The 24,801-nt window shown below is 37.5% G+C and overlaps 1 protein-coding gene across 8 annotated transcripts in view; it reads right to left on the bottom strand.

Annotated features, from left to right (window-relative positions):
* The window catches only part of MYO9A (myosin IXA), a 239,522-nt gene that overhangs the window by 148,721 nt on the left and 66,000 nt on the right, over positions 1-24,801 (bottom strand). For 3 of the 8 annotated variants that reach the window (XM_061157939.1, XM_061157937.1, XM_061157942.1), the window contains exons 5-8: positions 21,973-22,072; positions 20,226-20,282; positions 14,873-14,973; positions 13,053-13,179 (exon numbers count right to left, since the gene is read on the bottom strand). In XM_061157939.1, the coding sequence (XP_061013922.1) occupies positions 13,053-13,179; positions 14,873-14,973; positions 20,226-20,282; positions 21,973-22,072 (385 nt within the window). The remainder of the gene's footprint in view (positions 1-13,052; positions 13,180-14,872; positions 14,974-20,225; positions 20,283-21,972; positions 22,073-24,801) is intronic. The other 5 variants (XM_061157938.1, XM_061157945.1, XM_061157943.1 and 2 more) reach the window with 3 other exon arrangements.

Here is a 24,801-nt window from a genome sequence, read left to right as displayed (position 1 = left end):
AAAAACATATATGATAAAAAAAAACACTGTAATATTCTGAGGAGTATTTCTTCATGCAAGCAATTATTATTAAAACTGACCATCGGAAAACGAATGACTTATGCAACAGATGTAAGAAATGTTTTTAAGGGAACAAACAAATACAAACTGGCAACAACGTGGGCAAAGGTGACTTCCATACCCTGGTATAAATTGGTATAATCACTATAGACAGTAATATGTCAGTAACAATAAAGCTCAATATGTGTATATATCATACCCAAGATTTCATTCATTGAATTATATCCTAGAATAATTCTCACACATGTTAACAAGGATATATGTACAAGGCCTATCATAGTACTATCCATAAATGGAAAATTACAAATAACCTCACTCCCCACTAAAAAAGAAAAATTATGTTTTATTCATATAAGAGAATTTTATTCAACAGCTCAAAGAAGAATCTACAATGTATAAGCCAACACTGAAAAATCTTTTTTTTTTCTGAAAAATCTTAAAAACAAAATATGAAGTCAAAAAGTCAAGTTTTAGAATGATATATACAGTATAACACATATAAAGTGTGAAAACATTCAGAAAACTATATATTCTGTATGGACACATCTATCTATTTTGAAAATATAAAAATAAGAATGATAATAAAAACTAAATTCAACCAGTGGAGGTGATGGAATTTCAGCTGAGCTATTTCAAGTCCTAAAAGATGATGCTGTTAAAGTGCTGCACTCAGTATGTCAGCAAATTTGGAAAACTCAGCAGTGGCCACAGGACTGGAAAAGGTCAGTTTTCATTCCAATCCCAAAGAAAGGCAATGCCAAAGAATGTTCAAACTACCATACAGTTGTGCTCATTTCACATGCTAGCAAGGTAATGCTCAAAATCCTTCAAGCTAGATTTCAACAGTATGTGAACCTAGAACTTCCAGATGTACAAGCTGGATTTAGAAAACACAGAAGAACCAGAGAGCAAATTGCCAACATTCACTGGATCATAGAAAAAGCAAGAAATTCCAGAAAAAAAACATCTGCTTCATTGACTACACTAAAGTCACTGACTATGCTGATCACAAGAAACTGGAAAATTAAGACCTTAAAGAGATGGAAATACCAGACTACCTCACCTGCCTTCTGAGAAACCTGTATGCAGGTCAAGAAGAAACAGTTAGAACTGGACATAGAACAATGGACTGGCTCAAAATTGGGAAAGGAGTACATCAAGGCTGTACACGGTCACCCTGCTTATTAACTTATATGGACAGTACATCATGGGAAATGCCAAGCAGGATAAAGCACAAGCTAGAATCAAGATTGCCAGGAGAAATATCAATAACTTCAGATATGCAGATGACACTAACCTAAGGGCAGAAAGCGAAGAGGAACTAAAGAGCCTCTAGATGAGAGTGAAAGAGGAGAGTGAAAAAGCTGGCTTAAAACTCAACATTCAAAAAACTAAGATCATGACATCTGGTCCAACCACTTCATGGTTAACAGATAGGGAAAAAATTGAAACTGACAGATTTTATTTTCTTGGACTTCGAAATCACTGCAACAGTGACTGCAGTCATGAAATTATAAGATGCTTGCTCCTTGGGAGAAAAGTTTTGATGAACTTAGATAGAGTATTAAAAAGGAGGGACGTCACTTTGCCAACAAAGGTCCATATAGCCAAAGCTATCGTTTTTCCATTAGTCATGTACAGACATGAGAGTTGGACTATAAAGAAGGCCGAGCACCAAAGAATTGATGCTTTCAAACCGTGGTGCTGGAGAAGATGCTTGAGAGTCCCTTGGACAGCAAGGAGATCAAATCAGTCAATCCTGAAGGAAATCAACCCTGAATATTCATTGGAAGGACTGATGCTGAAGCTGAAACTCCAATATTTGAGCCACCTGATGGGAAGAGCCGAGTCACTGGAAAAGACCCTGATGCTGGGAAACATTGAGGACAGGAGGAGAAGGGAGCTACAGAGGACAAGATGGTTGGATGGCATCACCGACTCAATGGACATGAGTTTGAGTAAACTCTGGGAGATAGAGAAGGATAGGGAGGCCCGGCGTGCTGCAGTCCATGGGGTAGCAGAGTTGGACACATCTGAGCAACTGAAAAACAACAACAAATTCAAGGCAGAAGGTACAAACTTCCAGATATAATGTAAAGGTCACATGTCATGGGGATGGAATGCACAACATGGTAACAACAGTTAATAAAACTTGTATTCCATATTTGAAAGTTGCTAGAAGAGGTCTTAGAAATCCTAATCACAAGAAAATAAACTTTTTGTAACTATGTATCCTGAAAGATGTTGATTAGACTTACTATGATCATTTTGAAACATATTGTATTTTGTATATTTGAAATATATTGTATTATGTTTAACAGCTGGCACTAACATTGTATGTCAATTATAACTCAATGAAAAACAAGAAATTGTAGGGAAATCATTAAAAAAAAGAAAACCTCAACATTGACTATACAGCTGAGACTAAAAACCAACTTATTTATTTTTAGGTATTTTAATAATATTGTGAGTTTTTTAAAAAATTTTTTGCAGTATAGATGATTTGTAGTGTTGTGTCAGTTTCAAGTGTGCGGGAAGGTGAACCCATTGTAAATATACGTGCATGTCTGTTCAGTCGTGTCTGATACTTTGCAACTCCATGGACTGCAACCCATCAGGCTCCTCTGTCCATGGAATTTTTCAGGCAAGAATACTGGAGTGGGTTGCCATTTCTGACTCCAAGGGTGATCCCAAATGGGTGATCAAAACCGCATCTTCTGCACTGGCAGACAGATTCTTTACCACTGTTCCACATGGGAAACCATATTTTTATATATATATATCCACCTTTTTTTTAAGAGTCTTTTCCCATATAGGCCATCACAGAGTATTGAGTAGGGTTCCGTGTGCTATACAGTAATTTCCTAATTATTATGAATATTTTTACAAACATAGCCCTTATCTTTTAGATAACTGGGATTTTATTTTAGAATTTGTTTTAAAAGAATTGGGAAGGAACAGAGGTGAAGATACAGATGAAAAGAGATGGGCCACATTAATAAGTGATGAAGCTTAACAATGGGTACTTGGGCATCTCTCCACTTTTGACTGCATTTATAATTTCAATTAATAAAACTTAGAAAAAAACTAAATTCATAGTAGTGTTTATAATTCTGCTGGGCAAAGTACACAGTGGACTTCAATTACATGTAATATTTTATTACTTGGATAATATTTTGAGTCTATACGTATTTATTATACCTTTTTCATATATATTATATTCTAAAAAATATTTCATAATTTAACAGAAAAGAGAAAATATGTTAAAAATGTAAATCAATACATAAGTATGTAAGAAATGAAAGACAAATATGTATCAAAGAAAACATGAATAGAAAGAACATTAAGAAACATGAATAGAAAGCTAACATCATAGTGAAAAATAATTTAAACATTAACAGAGTATTCACAATGAATACAAAAGTAGTAGGCTTTAAACATTTAATCAACAAATTGTTTCGCAGAAAAACACAAATCATCAAAATTAACTCAAACCAGATTTAAAAATCCTGAAAAATCAGTAAACACAAAACTATTTGGAGGAACATTAAATACCATTGGTCATAGGGTTGATATTATTCATATCTTTAACAAACATATTATTCTTTGCTAATGATTCTTCTATTAAAAACAGAAAAAAGATTTTGAAGAATGAAAAACTACCCAACTCATTTTGAGGAGCTGACTTAATGCTGGCACTAAAACGTGGCAGTGATCATACACGAGTCCACACACACACCATAACCACATGCACAAGTCCACACACACACCATAACCACATACACAAGTCTACACACACACACCATAACCACATACACAAGTCCACACACACCACAACCACATGCACTAGTCCTCACACACCACAACCACATGCACAAGTCCACACACACACCATAACCACATAGACAAGTCCACACAAACACAACATAACCACATGCACAAGTCCACACACACACCATAACCACATGCACAAGTCCACACACACACCATAACCACATACACAAGTCTACACACACACACCATAACCACATACACAAGTCCACACACACCACAACCACATGCACAAGTCCACACACACCACAACCACATGCACAAGTCCACACACACACCATAACCACATACACAAGTCCACACACACACAACATAACCACATGCACAAGTCCACACACACACCATAACCACATGCACAAGTCCACACACACACCATAACCACATACACAAGTCTACACACACACACCATAACCACATACACAAGTCCACACACACCACAACCACATGCACAAGTCCACACACACCACAACCACATGCACAAGTCCACACACACACCATAACCACATACACAAGTCCACACACACACAACATAACCACATGCACAAGTCCACACACACACCATAACCACATGCACAAGTCCACACACACACCATAACCACATACACAAGTCTACACACACACACCATAACCACATACACAAGTCCACACACACCACAACCACATGCACAAGTCCACACACACCACAACCACATGCACAAGTCCACACACACACCATAACCACATACACAAGTCCACACACACACACCATAACCACATGCACAAATCCACACACACACCATAACCACATGCACAAGTCCACACACACAACATAACCACATAGACAAGTCCACACACACACAACATAACCACATGCACAAGTCCACACACACACCATAACCACATGCACAAGTCCACACACACACACCATAACCACATACACAAGTCTACACACACACACCATAACCACATACACAAGTCCACACACACCACAACCACATGCACAAGTCCACACACACACCATAACCACATGCACAAGTCCACACACACACCATAACCACATACACAAGTCTACACACACATACCATAACCACATACACAAGTCCACACACACCACAACCACATGCACAAGTCCATACACACCACAACCACATGCACAAGTCCACACACACACCATAACCACATACACAAGTCCACACACACACACCATAACCACATGCACAAATCCACACACACACCATAACCACATGCACAAGTCTACACACACACCATAACCACATAGACAAGTCCACACACACACAACATAACCACATGCACAAGTCCACACACACACCATAACCACATGCACAAGTCCACACACACACACCATAACCACATACACAAGTCCACACACATTACACCATAACCACATACACAAGTCCACACACACACCATAACCACATACACAAGTCCACACACATCACACCATAGCCACATACACAAGTCCACACACATCACACCATAACCACATACACAAGTCCACACACACCACAACCACATGCACCAGTCCACACACACACCATAACCACATACACGAGTCTACACACACACCATAACCACATGCACAAGTCCACACACACACCATAACCACATACACAAGTCCACACACACACCATAACCCTATACACAAGTCCACACACATCACACCATAACCACATGCACAAGTCTACACACACACCATAACCACATACACAAGTCCACACACACACCATGACCACATACACAAGTCTACACACACCATAACCACATGCACAAGTCCACACACACACCATAACCACATACACAAGTCCACACACACACCATAACCCTATACACAAGTCCACACACATCACACCATAACCACATACACAAGTCTACACACACACCATGACCACATACACAAGTCTACACACACCATAACCACATGCACAAGTCCACACACACCATAACCACATGCACAAGTCCACACACACACCATAACCACATACACAAGTCCACACACACACCACAACCACATACACAAGTCCACACACACCACAACCACATGCACAAGTCCACACACACACCATAACCACATACACAAGTCTACACACACACCATAACCACATACACAAGTCCACACACACCACAACCACATGCATAAGTCCACACACACACCATAACCACGTACACAAGTCTACACACATACCATAACCACATACACAAGTCCACACACACACACCATAACAACATACACAAGTCCACACACACCACAACCACATGCACAAGTCCACACACACCACAACCACAAGCACAAGTCCACACACACAACATAACCACATACACAAGTCTACACACACACACCATAACCACATACACAAGTCCATACACACACCACAACCACATGCACAAGTCCACACACACCACAACCACATGCACAAGTCCACACACACACCATAACCACATACACGAGTCTACACACACACCATAACCACATACACAAGTCCACACACATCACACCATAACCACATACACAAGTCCACACACACCACAACCACATGCACAAGTCCACACACACCACAACCACATGCACAAGTCCACACACACACCATAACCACATACACAAGTCTACACACACACACCATAACCACATACACGAGTCCACACACACACACCATAACCACATACAAAAGTCCACACACACACCACAACCACATACACAAGTCCACACACACCACAACCACATGTACAAGTCCACACACACACCATAACCACATACACAAGTCCAGACACACACAAGTCTACACACACACCATAACCACATACACAAGTCCACACACACCACACCCACATGCACAAGTCCACACACACACCATAACCACATACACAAGTCTACACACACACCATAACCACATACACAAGTCCACACACATTACACCATAACCACATACACAAGTCCACACACACACCATAACCACATATACAAGTCCACACACATCACACCATAGCCACATACACAAGTCCACACACATCACACCATAACCACATACACAAGTCCACACACACCACAACCACATGCACCAGTCCACACACACACCATAACCACATACACGAGTCTACACACACACCATAACCACATACACAAGTCCACACACACCATAACCACATACACAAGTCCACACACACCATAACCACATGCACAAGTCCACAGGCACACCATAACCACATGCACGAGTCTACACACACACACCATAACCACATGCACAAGTCCACAGGCACACCATAACCACATACACAAGTCCACACACACACCATAACCATATACACAAGTCCACACACACACCACAACCACATACACAAGTCCACACACACACCATAACCATATACACAAGTCCACACATCACACCATAACCACATACACAAGTCTACACACACACCATAACCACATACACAAGTCCACACACACACCGTGACCACATACACAAGTCTACACACACCATAACCACATGCACAAGTCCACACACACCATAACTACATGCAAAGTCCACACACACACCATAACCACATACACAAGTCCACACACACACCACAACCACATACACAAGTCCACACACACCACAACCACATGCACAAGTCCACACACACACCATAACCACATACACAAGTCTACACACACACCATAACCACATACACAAGTCCACACACACCACAACCACATGCACAAGTCCACACACACACCATAACCACATACACAAGTCTACACACACACCATAACCACATACACAAGTCCACACACATCACACCATAAACACATACACAAGTCCACACACACCACAACCACATGCACAAGTCCACACACACACCATAACCACATACACAAGTCTACACACACACACGATAACCACATACACAAGTCCACACACACACCACAACCACATGCACAAGTCCACACACACCACAACCACATGCACAAGTCCACACACACACCATAACCACATACACAAGTCTACACACACACCATAACCACATACACGAGTCCACATACACACCATAACCACATACACAAGTCCACACACACCACAACCACATGCACAAGTCCACACACACACCATAACCATATACACAAGTCTACACACACACACCATAACCACATACACAAGTCCACACACACACACATAACCACATACACAAGTCTACACACACACCACAACCACATGCACAAGTCCACACACACCACAACCACATGCACAAGTCCACACACACACCATAACCATATACACAAGTCCACACACATCACACCATAACCACATACACAAGTCTACACACACACCATAACCACATACACAAGTCCACACACACACCGTGACCACATACACAAGTCTACACACACCATAACCACATGCACAAGTCCACACACACCATAACTACATGCAAAGTCCACACACACACCATAACCACATACACGAGTCCACATACACACCATAACCACATACACAAGTCCACACACACCACAACCACATGCACAAGTCCACACACACACCATAACCACATACACAAGTCTACACACACACACCATAACCACATACACAAGTCCACACACACACACATAACCACATACACAAGTCTACACACACACCACAACCACATGCACAAGTCCACACACACCACAACCACATGCACAAGTCCACACACACACCATAACCACATACACAAGTCCAGACACATCACACCATAACCACATACACGAGTCTACACACAAACCATAACCACATACACAAGTCCACACACACACCATAACCACATACACAAGTCCACACACAAACCATAACCACATACACAAGTCCACACACACACCATAACCACATACACAAGTCTACACACATCATACCATAACCACATACACAAGTCTACACACATCATACCATAACCACATACACAAGTCTACACACACACCATAACCACATACACAAGTCTACACACATCATACCATAACCACATACACAAGTCTACACACATCATACCATAACCACATACACAAGTCTACACACACACCATAACCACATACACAAGTCCACACACACACCATAACCACATACACAAGTCTACACACATCATACCATAACCACATACACAAGTCTACACACACACCATAACCATATAAAAGACACTAATCTTATTTGGATTCAATAAGCAACTTAAAATATTATTGAATTCATATTTTAATCAGCTACCTTTATAATTTTCCAAATAGTCTTTAAATTTTATTGGACATCCCTGGTGGCAGTGGTTAAGAATCTGCCTGTCAATGCAGGGGATACAGGGTCGATCTCTAGTCTGGGAAGACCTCACATGCAACGAAGCAGCTAAGCCCATGTGCTACAACTACCGAGCCTGTGCTCTAAAGCCTGAGAGCCGCAACTACTGAAGCCTGCTACAGCCCGAGCTCGACAAGAGAAGCCATCGCAATGAGAAGCCAGTGGACCATAATGAAGAGAGAAGCCCCCTCTTGCCACAACTAGAGGAAGCCCAAATGCAGCAATGAAGACCCAGTGCAGCAAAAAAAAAAAGAAAATAATAAGTAAATAAATAAGTAAACTTCATGGGGGAATTCCCTGGCAGTCCAGTGGTCCGGACCCAATGGTTTCACTGCCAAGGGCCAAGGTTCAATCCCTAGTTGTGAAGCTAAAATCCCACAAGCCTTAGGGCCAAAAATATTTTTTTAATAAAAAACAATGATAAATAAAAATAAGGTCTAACTATAGGCAGGGCACTCTGGTAGGTGTTGTCAGATCTTCTCTAGCTCCTTGACTTTTGAAGATATTTTCTTTCTACTTATTACTGAAACTTCACTCCTTAAACCACTCCAAACTAGAAAGAGGAACCACTCAAAACAAGGAATTTGAGAATCCTGAATTCAAAAGGTGGGATTTGCTATCAAATCACACTTAGTTGTTAGTCTAACTTTAACACCGGCAAGCCCAATTTTCAGACTTGGATTCCTCCCCCCCCACTCTTTTTTTTACAAACAACTGAGTTCCTCTTTAAATTTCCTAAATTGCTCTATTAGTCTCTCACCAAAAAAGAAATATTTCACTAGGATTAGAAGCCTTGGTACTAGCTGAATGCCTAAACTTCTAAGAAAGATCACTAGCCACAATGCTCTGTATTACCACAATACGAGATGAATGACTAAAATATCACCTGGAAGTCCTGTCTGAAAGATCTGTTTTCTAACCCTCGTGAGCTTTAAAATTACAGCTTTCAGATACCAGACTTCACATTCTGGACCTCCTTTCTAATGAGTGAGTCTAGTTCCAACTCAAAGTACTCCCTCCTGCCTCTTCTACCAGGCTAACTCATTCCATTAAAGTTAATAAACAAACAGCAAGGTATGTACAAAATAATAAACATTGTAAGGTTAGATAAATAAGCACATCCACAGATCTCAAAGAACACTGCCACTAGCTTATAATGGACACAGACTGGTAAACAATTAACTATGCTACAAAGCCAATACTGAATTACACTGCTGCTAAGCTAAGTTACTTCAGTCATGTCTGACTCTTAGCGACCCCATGGACCGCAGCCTACCAGGCTCCTCCATCCATGAGATTTTCCAGGCAAGAGTACTGGCGTGGGGTGCCATTGCCTTCTCCACTGAATTATGCTAAGGAGAAGCAAATTGTTCTATGCTGATGGAATCAGTTTAAATCATTTAATACAGTTAAAACTGATGAAGCAGTATATGAACCAAGATTTGAAAAATAAGTGATATTTTAACAGGAAAAAAAAAGATCACTGATAATTGCAAAAAAAAGTTGGAAATAATTAACATATTCTTCAATAGGTGGGCTTCCCTAAGAGCTCAGCTGGTAAAGGATCTGCCTGCAATGCAGGAGTCCCTGGTTCAATTCCTGGGCCAGGAAGATCTACTGGAGAAGGGATAGGCAACCCACTCCAGTACTCTTGGGCTCCCCTTGTGGCTCAGTTGGTAAAGAATCCGCCTGCAATGCAGGAGACCTAGGTTCGATCCCTGGGTTGGGAAGATCCCCTGGAGAAGGGAAAGGCTACCCACTCCAGTATTCTGGCCTGGAGAATTCCATGGACTGTAAAGTCTATGGGGTCACAAGAAGTCAGACACGACTGAGGGACTTTCACTTTCACTATTCAATAGGTGAATGGACAGGCAAACTGTGATACATGCACATTACGGAATAATATTCAGCAATAAAGAGAAATGAGCTATCAAGCCCAGAAAAGACACTGGATGAATCTTAAATGTATACTGCTAAGTGAAACAAGTTAAGTCTGAAACATGATATATTAATACTATATGAATCTAATTATGTTACATTCTGAAAAAAGCAAACCTACAAAGCTAGTAAAAACATCAGTAGTTTGTAGGGAGGGGTTGAACAGATGACACACAGGGAAGCTTCAGGGCTGTGAAACTTCTGTAAGATATTGTAGTGGAGGATACACAACATTAGGCATCTGTCAAAACCCACACATATACACATACATAACCCATGAATCTTACAGTGCACAATGTTTAGCAAATCATTTACGATGCTGGGGGAATCTCAGGGAAGAATGCAGGCCACGACATGGAAACTCTATGACAAATATTTGGAACAACCTCAGTGAAGAGGGAAGGAGGAAAACGTACTGACCTAAATAATCTTGGAAAGGAACAGCTACCCATTCCAGTATTCTTTTCTGGAGACTCCCACGGACAGAGGAGCCTGGCAAGCTACAGTCCATGAGGTTGCAAAGAGTCGGACACATCTAAGCAACTAACACACACACACAGCTGACTTACAATGTTTCAGATATACAGCAAAGTGATTCAGTTTTATTTATATATATAAATACATATCCTTTTTCAAATTCTTTTCCATTATAGGTTATAAAATACTGAATACAGTTCCCTGTGCTATGCAGTAGGTCCTTATTGTTTATCTATTTTACATATAGTAGTATGTATCCAGTAATCCCAGATTCCTAATTTATCCCTCCCTCCCATTTTCCTTTTAGGTAAACATAAATTTGTTTTCTATGTCTATGAGTATATTTCTATTTTGTAACTAAATTCATTTGTATCATATGACAGTCCCTTTGATAGCAAGGAGATCAAACCAGTCAATCTTAAGGGAAATCAACCCTGAATACTCGTTGGAAGGACTAATGTTGAAGTTGAAACTCCAGTATTGTGATCATCTGATGCAAACAGCTGACTCATTGGAAAAGTCCCTGATGCTGGGAAAGATTGAGAGCACGAGAAGAGGATGTCAGAAGATGAGATGGCTGGATGGCATCACTGATGCAAAAGACATGAACTGGGCAAACTTTGGGAGATGGTGAGGGACAGACAGGCCTGGCGTGCTGCAGTCCAAGGGGTCACAAAGAGTTGGACATGACTGGACGACTGAACAACATCATATTTTTAGATTTCACATATAAGTGATACCATGTAATATCCCTCCATCAGTTGCATAGTTTGGAAATATTTTCTCCTATTCCACTGGTTGTCTTTCCATTTGTTTATAGCTTCCCCTGTTGTGCAGATCATGTTTATCTTTATATAGATAGTCACATAAAAATATTTGGAGATATGCGAATATACTCAAGGTGAGTTTACACATACATATTTCCTGTTCTGTCAGAGGAGAGGGCCCATAAAAAACTACATCCCTTTTAAGATGAGCAGTTAGCTGAGAAAACATGAGAAATCATCAGTCCAGGAAGAAAAAGTAAGGCAATGAGGACCTTGATGTGCGAAGAAACGTCATAGGATATGAAGACGTTTGACTCCTATTTAGCCATGAAGAAAGAAAAAGTAGTACTCCACTCATCTGGACACCCCATCTTCAAACAAAATAATCTAACCAACAACCTACTATGTAGGAGAAAATTTACAAAGGCCTAGAACATGATATAGCATAGAGTGAAATATTCATCCTATTCAGCAAATTTAGGAGTTACAGATATCTGGGACAAAGGGAGGTGGGGGAGAAAACCCAAATCTTCTAAAGAGTCTGGCACACATAATAGAAAGAATTCCAACTTCTGGAGTAACATTATTAATTAAAAGTATTAACCCATTTATACCTACAAAATAGTTACGCAAAATAAAAACTGAAAAGTTACCAGTATTTGAAATGAAAACTGAGAATGTAATCACTCACTTCTAATAACTCTGAGACAACAGGCAGAACTTCAGGATTACAGATATCTATGGAGTCATCCCGGTATGTCTTCTTTTTATAACAGATATTACCCAAATGTAGTATTGCTGAGAGAAGAGAGAAAATCCTGTGAAAATAAAACCATAAATTACAGCTTGCTTATGTGACTTCTCTTAAGCTTATTTCATTCCAAAATTCTAATCAAGCAAATTAACCAGTACAAATACAGAGTACTTAGTCTTCATATAAGTCTTATTTCTTCAAATAAGAAATATGGTGATAATAATCATAACTACAATAACTAAAATTTATTGAGTGTTTGCCATGTCAGGCACTGTGCAAAGTGCTTTATATAACTCCACTTTAAGAACTGTATCCACGTCAGATATATAGATATAGTTGTTTGAAGGGGACTTTATTCTTTTTGTTTTAAATTTATTTATTTTTGACTGTACTGGGTTTTCATTGCTGCACAGGCTTTTCTCTAGCAGTGGTACGCAGGCTTCTTGGTGTGCTGGCTTCTCTTGTTGCAGAGCTTGGGCTCTGGAGGCCACAGGCTTCAGTGGCTGTGGCACATGGACTCAGCAGCCGTGGCTCCTGGGCTCCAGAGCACAGGCTCAGCAGCTGTGGCGCATAGGCTTAGTCACTCCATGGCATGTGGGATCTTCTCAGATAAGGGACTGAACCCATGTTTCTTGCATTGGCAGGCAGATTCTTTACCACTGAGCCACCAGGGAAGCCTTAAACGGGACTTAACATTGTCTGAATCTTCTGTGGTGTTTCAAAAGTCCATGACTTTCTAAGTGCTTTTTATCCTACCTGGAATGTCCTTTCCCACACGGCCTATTTCAGATCTACTGAATTGTGTGTTAGTCGCTCAGTCATGCCTGACTCTTTGCAATGCCATGGACTGCAGCCCACCAGGCTCCTCTGTCCATGAGATTTTCCAGGCAAGGATACTGGAGTGGGTTGCCATTTCCTTCTCCAGGGGATCTTCCCAACCCAGGGATCGAACCCGGGTCTCCTGCACTGCAGGTAGATTCTTTACTGACTGAGCTACAAGCGAAGCCCAGATCTACTGAATTAGAATCTTTAAAAGAAAGGTCTTAAAATTTGTATTTTTTTAAACAAAGTAACCAAGGTGATTTTTTTATTATTATATTTTTAAAATGCTTTCTCACATCATATTATACTGACCATCATATTATAATGCCTTTTTTAAAAACAGTAATGGAGACCACTGGACTATATGATCTAATATTAGGCCCTTACTGTGAAATATCTACATCTCAGTTGTCCTTCCCTCCTGTCTCAGAAGAACACATGCCTCTCTTCCAGCCAATAGATAATCCCTATACTTGAGCTCTACATCTCATGAACTCAGTTTACTCTGGGACATTATTATACCTATTTTCTGTCTCTCACCTGAACTTGACAAGAACTTTCTATCAAAGTAACCTCATTTCTCTTTTACTTTAAGCAACCCACCCTTTGACCCACATTGTTTCCTTCCCTTGACAACAAGTGTTATAAATCAACAGTTAAGGAAGGTACACAGAGAGGTCTGGGGGGCACCATGAACTCCTGTAATAATATGCAAATGTTTATAGATTACATTTTTAGGAAGAAGAGCTCTAACTTTCAACAGATTCTCAAAGAATTTATGACAAAAGAAAGCAATTCAAAACAAGTCTTTTACAAAAATAAATTTCCTAATTCTAAGTAATGCTTAAGATGGAAGAGGCATTAGATCAGGAATATTAGAAAATTGTTTCAAAGGATCTCTACTGAGGGTAAAGGAATACAATAAATAAACTCACTGTCTTCGTGTCTTGGGAAGAAATCCTACCATTTCCATGGCTAGTTGTAAGCGTTCAAAGTCATGCCTCAAATCTTCCCCCTCTACAGTGAAGCAATCCTGCTTTTTAAAAAAAAAAAATGGAAAAGAAAAATCAAGATTACCTATTGAAAAGCAACCTAAGCCACTCAGAAATACAGTAATTTTAGATAACCATAACCTATGCATATTTAGATATCATCAAATTCATTAGACTCTTATCCTACTACAAGCATGCAAACCAAACATATACCTACCTAAATACCAGTATGTTACCTTTTCCCTCTTCTTCACAACCACCCAAGCAAGGATCTCAAAAGTAACTTACAATGAAGAGCTAGCAAGACTCATAAAATATTCTGATACCAAGTTTGATTTTGAGTGGTTCTGAAGAGTCTCAGAGATGCAAAGCATTTAAGAGATCAATTCCACAACAAATGTTATTTATTCAACAAATATTTAATAGGTGCCTACCTATATGCAAGGTACTGAACTAGATCCTGGGACACAAAAATATATTTCAGAAGAGGCATTAATTTAGTTGAGAAGAGGAGCCTAGACTTAATATAAAGATGTTTATATTACATCAACATTAGGTATCACATAAATAGTTCCTAACAAATAATATAAACAACATGGCAATCAGCAAAATAAAGAAGTATATGTGAAAGTACAAAAACTTTCAAAAGAACCCTCATAATATGAGCCAGTAAAAACAGTTATGGACTACCAGACTAAAAAATATTACTCTTCTAGAGCAACTCTTGCATTTCAGTTCCCCCAAAAGTCAAAAGGTAATACTGTACCATTTGGTTATACTGTAGATCTTTAAAACAATTAAAAAATAAGTCTTTACCTGCCTTTATATGTGTTCTCCTAGTCCCTTTACACTTATATTTTCAAAAACTTCCTCACATGTATTTACTTTTTAATGCCTATCTTCCTATGAAATGTTGTATCAAACAGTCAGTGAACACATGAACTTTTATTTGTCTCATTTACTGCAGATTTCCAATATCAAGTCAGTGCCAAGAAGAAAGTAGGAAATTACTGGAGTAAATATACAATCAATGAATTAATTAACTGAATGAGACATTCCTTTTGAAGAAACAAAGTGCTTAAAAATTACTTATCAAGTATCTACCATGTACAACCTGCTTTAGGTACTATAAAAATGAATATATATATAAATAATAAAATTTTAAACATTGTCTTAAAATGCTATTAAAAATAATTCTATTCTCTATGGAAAGGTACACATGGATTTCAAATTCACTTTAAGAAAAGTTCTTTCTGACTATAAAATTTTTGGTAAGCAATTTTAAGACATATTTCTACAGACATGACAACATCCTAACCCACTAAAAAATTTTAACTTAACACATTTTTCTCTTTCATAAAGTTTTTTAAAAGCTCTTTCTTTTCTTCCCCCTAAAACCACAAACAGCTCACTCATTTTATAATTTAGTAAAAATTTTTCTGTAACAAATAAGTGAAGAGAAAACAACCTATGCTTTAACTTGTGAAAACTCAATAATACAGTAATGATTCTCATAAATGACAGCTGCTCTTATCTACCTCAAGAATGAATAAAACAGTGTGGATAAAATATTGAGAGCATAAATTGAAAAAAGAACTAAAATATAAATACATTTATACCTGCTGTTATCTATAATCAAAATGTTCTTCAGAAATACAAGACCAAAATCATAATGAACTTTTAAATACTTGTATTTAACATGAACTTCCTTGATGACAATGGTATTAGAAAAACTAAGGACAGATTTATCTACCAGACCAGAAATATCATTATCTTAATCTGGGTTCATACGGATGCAAACCTTGAGACCAAGATTCAGTACAAGTAGTGTTAGAATGCAGGGAAGTCAACGTTGCCTAAATAGAGAACAATATTAAAGGAGCTACCAAGGTGGGTAGCTGGACTTTAATTCCAAAGTAACCACTGGGAAACAGTATGAAAAATACTCTCATCAGTTCTGGAGATAAGCTGTTAATTCCTAGGTACTTTTAGAGGACCAGGCAAGAGCACAAGGCCTTCCAGGATTCTAAGAAAAGCTTTCAAGTACCAGATACGAATACTGGCTGTTGGAGGTCATTCAGAAAACAATAAAACAGTAAAGGTCAAAGAATGAGGTAGGGAACTAACCAACAACTGTTACAACCCTTTCCACTGAAAGAAGACAGTTGACTCCTACTGTCAAATTCAGCTCAGGCTCTAGCCTTACATGATAACATTCCACTGCACACTCCCCACAAATACACCAAAATATTCTTTCAAGCTATCAGGATTTTTTCCCCTTGTATGAGATGATGAGAACCCTTTCTCATTTATAAGTACCTACAACAAGCCTGGCATGTAGGAAGTATTTTGAGGGAGAAAAAGTGAAGAGCAAAGTCAAATTACACATGTTTCTCATATGCTGTCTGTATTTCTTAGAATACTGTTTATAAAAATTATATTTTTATAGCTACTAGTTGATAATATAGGACACAAATCTGAATAATTGACTTTGAGAGTTAGTAAAGATGCTGAAGATCATTTAAGAAAAAAGAACATATAAAACATAGCCTGATTTGAATCCAAATTACATTATTAAATTGTTTCATCATCACAGGGAAGTCACTTAAACTCTGAGCCACTGCTGCTTCCTGTGTGAAAGGTAATCATACTAACTACAACCAGTGGTTTTATAATGATCAAATATAATATGGATGGTAATGGTTTTTAAATGGAAAAGCATTTGCAGAGGAAGTTGTGCAGCATGCAGAGACCTTTATACTGGACTGGCATAAAGTCAAAAAGGCAGAATTTGAGGGAGTGACCCCAAATGTATAAACTGTTGGACAGTGAATAGCAGTAAAAGTGTTATGCTGTAGAAATACTTAAAATATGGAGGATGTAAATATTACGGATTTAAAGGTTTCTGTCCAGTCGCACAGGATTCCTGCAGCAGGTCTAATTCATGGGAAAATGGGAGGTCAGGTACAGTACAAATGGTTGGGTTCCTATAAAGGCAGTAATGACCAGGATGAAAGCTTGGCCTCACTGACAATATTATGTTTCAATCCCTTTGCAGCATGGTGTTCAGTATCCTGAGACCCATTCTGGCAATCCTCACTAAACTCGCCTGATAGTTGGACCTGACTATTCAAAGTTTAATTTAGAAAAATTTTAAATTAGGTGAAACTGTTTACATTGAAGTTACTTAGAACCAGCTTTAAGGTAAAATGATTAGAACAGATTATCATTTAAAGAAGGGAAATCAGCATTTACCATATATCTTCTACGTACTAGTCAATAGGAAAGTCACTTGCCGCATATAATCTTTAAATTCTCAAAACACAAGAGGTTAATTATGCATATGTACATTTTATTATACCTATATTTTAGGAAAGAAAATAGACTCAGCGGTTAAATAAGTCACCTAAATAACAGAGGAGGTTACACCAAAATCTGTTCTAAGTCCTCTGCTATCTTTCATGAAACACTAGTTGCTTGAGCTTGTTTTAACAGGTCCCTTGTTAAAAGCAATTTTCTCACTTAAGTTCCCCTTGGGATCATTTATACAATTTCATACAATATATATTAAGTAATACAGCACAAACTGCAGAATCTTCCTTAATCCTCTCTTCCCATAAAGCTAGTCACATAACTTCTAAAAACTCAGAGTGAAACAAGTGTAGTTTGCTCCCAAATATGATATGAGGAGGTGCTAAGAGGAAAGAATTAAGCAAAAGATCCTCAGATAGACTACTTGCTTCCATTAAAATTACCTTGCAAGAAAAAGCAGCAAAAATTAAAGTTCCAATAATAGATTTGAAAACATAATAGATAAGAGGATAGTGATGAGAGTAATATTAAGGGAGTAGGAGAGTATGGCTACAAATTTCTCCTAAAAGGAAAAGATGGATAATGATGCTTTCAATGGTGGCGGCAATAGTGGAAACATTTACTGTATGCTTATTAAGCATTAAGCAATCCATCAAGCTCTGTAGATGCACTAATTTAACACTCACAAAAGTTAAAGACCATTATTTTCCCCTTAAAGAAGGGATGAAAACAAAAAGGTAAGTCACCTGCTTGGGTTCTCAAAACTAACAAGTAGATGAGCCAGTTTTCAAATCAGGTCTATCTACTCCAGAACCTAAATATTCTTAAGCATTACTTAGACTGTCTAAATAGCAGACCAGTTGACAATCTCACTGTAAGCTCTGTACAGGCAATCAAATCTTATATTCACTATATGAGTTTCCCAGTCTCCTACCTACTTCCCAATGAGGTGCGTAGTCAACTGGCATACTAAGCAAAAGACGGAAGCGTCTCAAGAGTGAAAAAACAGCTTAAAATTTTTCTACTAAAAATTATCAGTATCTATAAATTTGCTAAAATTTATTTTCTAAAATATCAAATCTGAAATTGCAAATTACTTGATTATGAAACAGTACTGCAATTAAACTGAATGAAAAATTACTAAACCTACTCAAAATCTGATAGTCTTGCAATTAACAGAGTTTGTAATCACATGCAGTGAGAATTAAAGTGATAGTTATTTAAAGTAGGATTAAGACATATTACATTTCCAGGAGGAGTAGTTAATACATTAGTTTATTAGTTAATGAATATATAGATGAGTGTTTGTTTTCAGCCTTTCACATCTGACCTAGTTGCAAACTGAAGTAAAGGAAAAAGATTTTTTATGTTCCATTTGCAATTATAAAACTGTTTGTATAAGTAATTTACCTACTCATTTTATATTACATCATATATGCCTTTAAATCATCCTTAATTTGAAACATAAAATAATCTTATTTAAAGGAATTTCAATTCTTAATTTTTTAGAAAATTACATGTAGGCTATGGCCTCTCTTGCTATTAAAAAAATGCATGCATTCACTATGTGAAGACTGTTAACGGACACACAAAATAGGAAGAATGCAACTTTTTAAAATAATAAATATTACCCATAATAGATGGGTAACTAAACTACCACATAAGAATTGAAATAAATAAATAAATGTCAAGGGAAAAAACCCTATAGGTTATAAGGATCCATAACAATGCTGAAACTAGGAATGCAATCAATGTATTATTTTTAAAAATAAATACTGAATATAGTCTAAATATAGCCCCCAAAAATCCAAAAAAGGTAAACTGCTTTTAATCAATAAACCATACATACACAAAAAAGTCAATTCCAATAAAATAAACACTGATTTATCTTCTTTCCTAGATTCTTTGTTTGTATTTCAGCTGACTTTCTTCCTAAGTCACAAAAAGGGTCCTTTAGCAAGGATACTTAGGCACTTGTACTGACCGGCTCAGAGTCAAAGCAATAATCATCCCAGCTCTGTCTGAGGGGTTTCTTTGTTATCTGAAAGTAAGGCAGATTAGTTAGGTAGAAGTAATGATTATTACACTCTTCTAATGATCTCTTAGATGTAGTGTTCAGGTAGTACCGCTGTTATCCAAAGAAAAGTTATTTTGTATAGCAGCACAAAACAACTAGAGAAACATTCAGATTCTGGGAGTCATATATTATTATAATCAATCCATATTTGCTATTGTTCAGTTACTCTGAAATTTATAATAACTGTTGAGTCCCATAGTCTCCAAATACTGACCTTAAGATAAGAATATGTATAGTATGGCCAGTAATTACAAAAAGATCTGGAAGAGGAGCAAAAAAACTCCAGATTTCTCTAGTATTAACTTTAGTGGTTTTCCCAGGTGGCGACAGCGCTAAAGAATTTGCCTACCAATGCAGGAGATGCAAGATTCCTGATTTGGGAAGATTCCCTGAAGAAGGAAATGGCAACCCACTCCAGTATTGTAGCCTGGGAAATTTCATGCATAGAGGAGCCTGGTGGGCTACAGTCTGTGGGGTAGCAAAGATTCAAACATGCTACACACATGCACATCAGCTCATTTTATCAGCAGTTGCTACTTTTTCAAAAGGAAAAATACTTTATCACCCAAATATAAGGCAAATAGTTTAAGCAGGGAAGGGGGAAAACTCAAAAGCTAAATCAATGATTTTTTTAATATACTTAATTCAATACAGTAAAAATGCCTCATATTACACCAAGAAGTTATATTTTAAATAATTTTTAAATTCTCAATATAGTAACAGAATTGTTAGCTTATATAAATGTGTAGTTTCAAATTATGAAATATCAGTTATACAGCCTGCTCCATATCTTACAAAGTGTGAGATGTTACTTTAAAAGCCCTAAATATATACTACAATCTTTGAGCCACCATCCAAGTGTCAATTTAATATCCCTCAGAAGAACTTTTAAAATTACCATAAGGGAATTTCTTTCCATAGACATTACATCTTGCCTCAAACAATTAAAAATGAGGGGAGACAATCTGTTACCTAAATGATGTACTGTCAGATCAATATCATTATTACTGATTCTAGAATTTTTGTTAATATGAGAAATAAAATTGAAGAAGCCAATGCAATGAAAAGTTGTGACAATTATGCCTTATTATGGAAGTTTAGGGGAGAATTTTTGAGTTTCAAGGTAAAACACAAATTCTCTAAGTCATTTCCTTTAATGAATTTTCACACTGAGTATTTAATAGGATAATCACTAAATTATAAAAATAATCATACTCATCATGCAAAGAGGTATATATATATTAGACTTCAAAACATGCAAATACAAGTTTCAGTAATCCTTTGTTAGGGCAAGCATTAATCATTAGTAACATTTAACATGCTCTGGTGTGTAAAAGGTAAATCACTTTACTTATTGAAAAGTGTAAACCATTTTTCTAAATTAGAGGTATCTATAAACAGTTTATTATTCTCTTAAAGAGTTTCACAAAAAGCAAAAGGCACAGAACTATCTTTTATGATTCATATAAGAATAAAAATAATTTTTAAATTTGAGAAGTACATCACATAAATTTTTAGATAGTATACATGAAAATGCTAGTTAATATCCACCATCAACCAGGTTTCAGAAACAAAGTACTAGGAAAAAAACTTTTCTCAAGAGCTAAAATTTAACAATGCCTTACATTTCAAAATGATATTCATGAACTCTCACCTGATTGAGATAATGATATTCTTCTGGTTGTTTAAGATGGAATGCTAATCTCTCTTCTTCACTTGCTCCTGCCAGAAGGTAATAGAATACATGATAGTTCCTGTTGGAAACAAAGAAGTATGATGAACATGGTCTATGGTTATCATTTAACAAGAAAAAGAAATTAATTTGTAAACTGTTTCAGCTTTGGTTCATTTTTTTAATACAAAGGTGATAAACTCAATATTGAAATACTACAGGGGAATTCTCTGGCAGTTTAGTAGTTAAGACTCAGTGCTTTCACTGCCATGACCCAGGTTCAATCCCTGGTAGGTGAACTAAGATTACACAAGCCACAAGGGACAGCCAAATAATAAGTAGTACAAAATAAGATAATGTTTTATATGCCGAATCAAAAGACAAAGGTGAAGCCAGCAATACACTAAAGACCTCTAAAAATTCTCTCCACAAGACCAATTAGAAAACTAGCAAATTTGTCAGAATCAACTCTAGAAATTAACCAAAAATGTATAGCAATCTAGAGCGTGTTTACACAAGAAAAAGAGCTGCATTTCAGTATAAAAAGAACCTTGGTGGCCTTTTAACTTGCCCAATCCATCTCCTGCTTACCAGATACATGTAGTTTTCAATACCAACAGCTTACAACTGAGATGGACACCAGAAGTCTGGCAGCTTCCAGAAGAGGGCAGAACAGGGGTGAAGTTCATTAAGAACCTCACTCCCTAAAAAATATCATTATTTGAACTGTCTGGTATTGAACTGACTCCATCGATGAAGTCATTTTCAAAACTATTGATATCTTTATTTGATGTGATTCAGAGCTATTACCCCAGTATGAAAATCTTTGTTCCGGAGACATTTGTAAGAAACAATTAGTGGCAATTTTTTTAAACATACTAGCTACCTGAACCCATGAATAAATATTAAGGCAAACAGTAAGCTAACCAAACAACTTAAAGAGAAATGCTGGGAAATGAGACATCCGCAGAGGTTTTAAAAAGTTCCAATATGTTCCTGGGAATCTAGAAGGCCTTATGCATATATAAAGTTGTGCCCATGCCCAGGGCTGCATGTCTACTCAGCAAAGACAAGAGAAAATACTAAGCTCTCACCTATCACTAACTTTGAAGATCTGCACAAGCAGGAAGTAAAGGCTAAGGCAGAATTATAAAGTGCCTGCCTAGGAGTTAAAAGTCATGGTCCCTGAAACAAACACTAGAAGACTTACTGTTACCAACCATTTATGGAACTCTGTTCAATCATTCCCTGGTGGCTCAGATGGTAAAGTATTTGCCTGCAAAGCAGGAGACCCAGGTTCAATCCCTGGGTCAGGAAGATCCCCTGGAGAAGGAAATGGCTAAGCACTCCAGCATTCTTGCCTGGAGAATTCCATGGACAGAGAGGCCTGGCAGGCTACAGCCCAAGAGATCACATAGATTTGGACACGGCTGACCAACTACCACTGAGAAGCTAACCAAGGACTTCCCTGGTGGCTCAGGGGTAAAGAATCCTCCTGTCAATACAGGAAACGCAAATTTGATTCCTGGGTAGGGAAGATCCCCTGGAGAAGGAAATGGCCACCCACTCTAGTATTCTTGCCTGGGAAATCCCATGGACAGAGGAATCTGGCAGGTTGCAGTCCATGGAGTCGCAGAAGAGGCAGACACAACTTAGTGACTAAAAAACAACAAGTTAACCAAGCAGGTACTTAAATGGCTAAACTAAAAAAAAAATTACAGACTTCAAATTAGCTCAGAAAATTCACAAAACAAACAGCAGGAACAAAATTAACAACCACAAATCCTGGGAGAGGGAGGAACTCATATTTAGAGCTGCCAAATGATTATTTTAAAAGTCCAATTATTATTTTAAATGTCCAATTTTCAACAAAAAATTTGAGTCATACAAGGAAACCAGAAACTAACACATACAAAGGAGAAAAAACAATCAATAACTGTTCCTGGGGCAGTCTGCACATTAACTTACTAGATAGGACTTTTAATTAGCTGTTTTAAATACATTCAAAAAACTAAAGAAAACCATGTTTAAAGAACTTAAAGCATGAGAATGATGTCTCGTCAAATAGAAGCTATTGATGAATATACAGAAATTATAAAAAATAATCAGTAAGTAATTCTAGGGTTGACAAATATAATAAAATGAAAACCTATCTAGAGGAGCTCAACAAAAGATTTGTAGGCAGAAGAGAGAATCAGTGGACTTGAAAAAAGGTCAGTTAAAGCTAGCTAGTCTGAGGAAGAGAAAGAAAAATTACCAGTCTCAGGGATTTGTGGGACACCATTAAACAGACACCAACAAATGCACAGTATGGAACACCAATTTATACACAATGGGAGTGCCAAAAGCAGAAGAAAAGAGAAAGAATATTTGAAAAAAATAATGATCAAAGTCCCCCCATATTTGATGACAAACATTAATCTCTATATCTAAGAAACTTAATGAACTCCAGGAGAGAAAAACTCAGAGATCCACATCTGGACAAATTAAAACTACTGAAAGACAAAGACAAAATTTTCAGAGCACCATGAGAGAAATGCCTCATCAAGGGATCCTAATGTAAGATTACCACCCGATTTCTCATCACGAGCCATGGAAAACAGATTCAAAGTACTAAAAGGAAAAAAAAAATCAAGAATTATATATCCAGCAAAATTATCCTCCAAAAAAAAAAAGAAGAAATTAGGATATTCCAAGATAAGTCAAAACTAAATACTTCACAGTTAACAGATGGACCCCATAAAAAATGCTAAAAGGAGCTTTTATGGCCGAAATCAAGGAAGACAAGATTCAATTAAGCATGAAGAAATA

This window comes from Dama dama, chromosome 12, assembly GCF_033118175.1.
Source record: "Dama dama isolate Ldn47 chromosome 12, ASM3311817v1, whole genome shotgun sequence".
Lineage (NCBI taxonomy): Eukaryota > Metazoa > Chordata > Mammalia > Artiodactyla > Cervidae > Dama > Dama dama.
The sequence above is the reverse complement of the archived record's forward strand: the minus strand, read 5'-3'. Positions and strand labels throughout refer to the sequence as shown.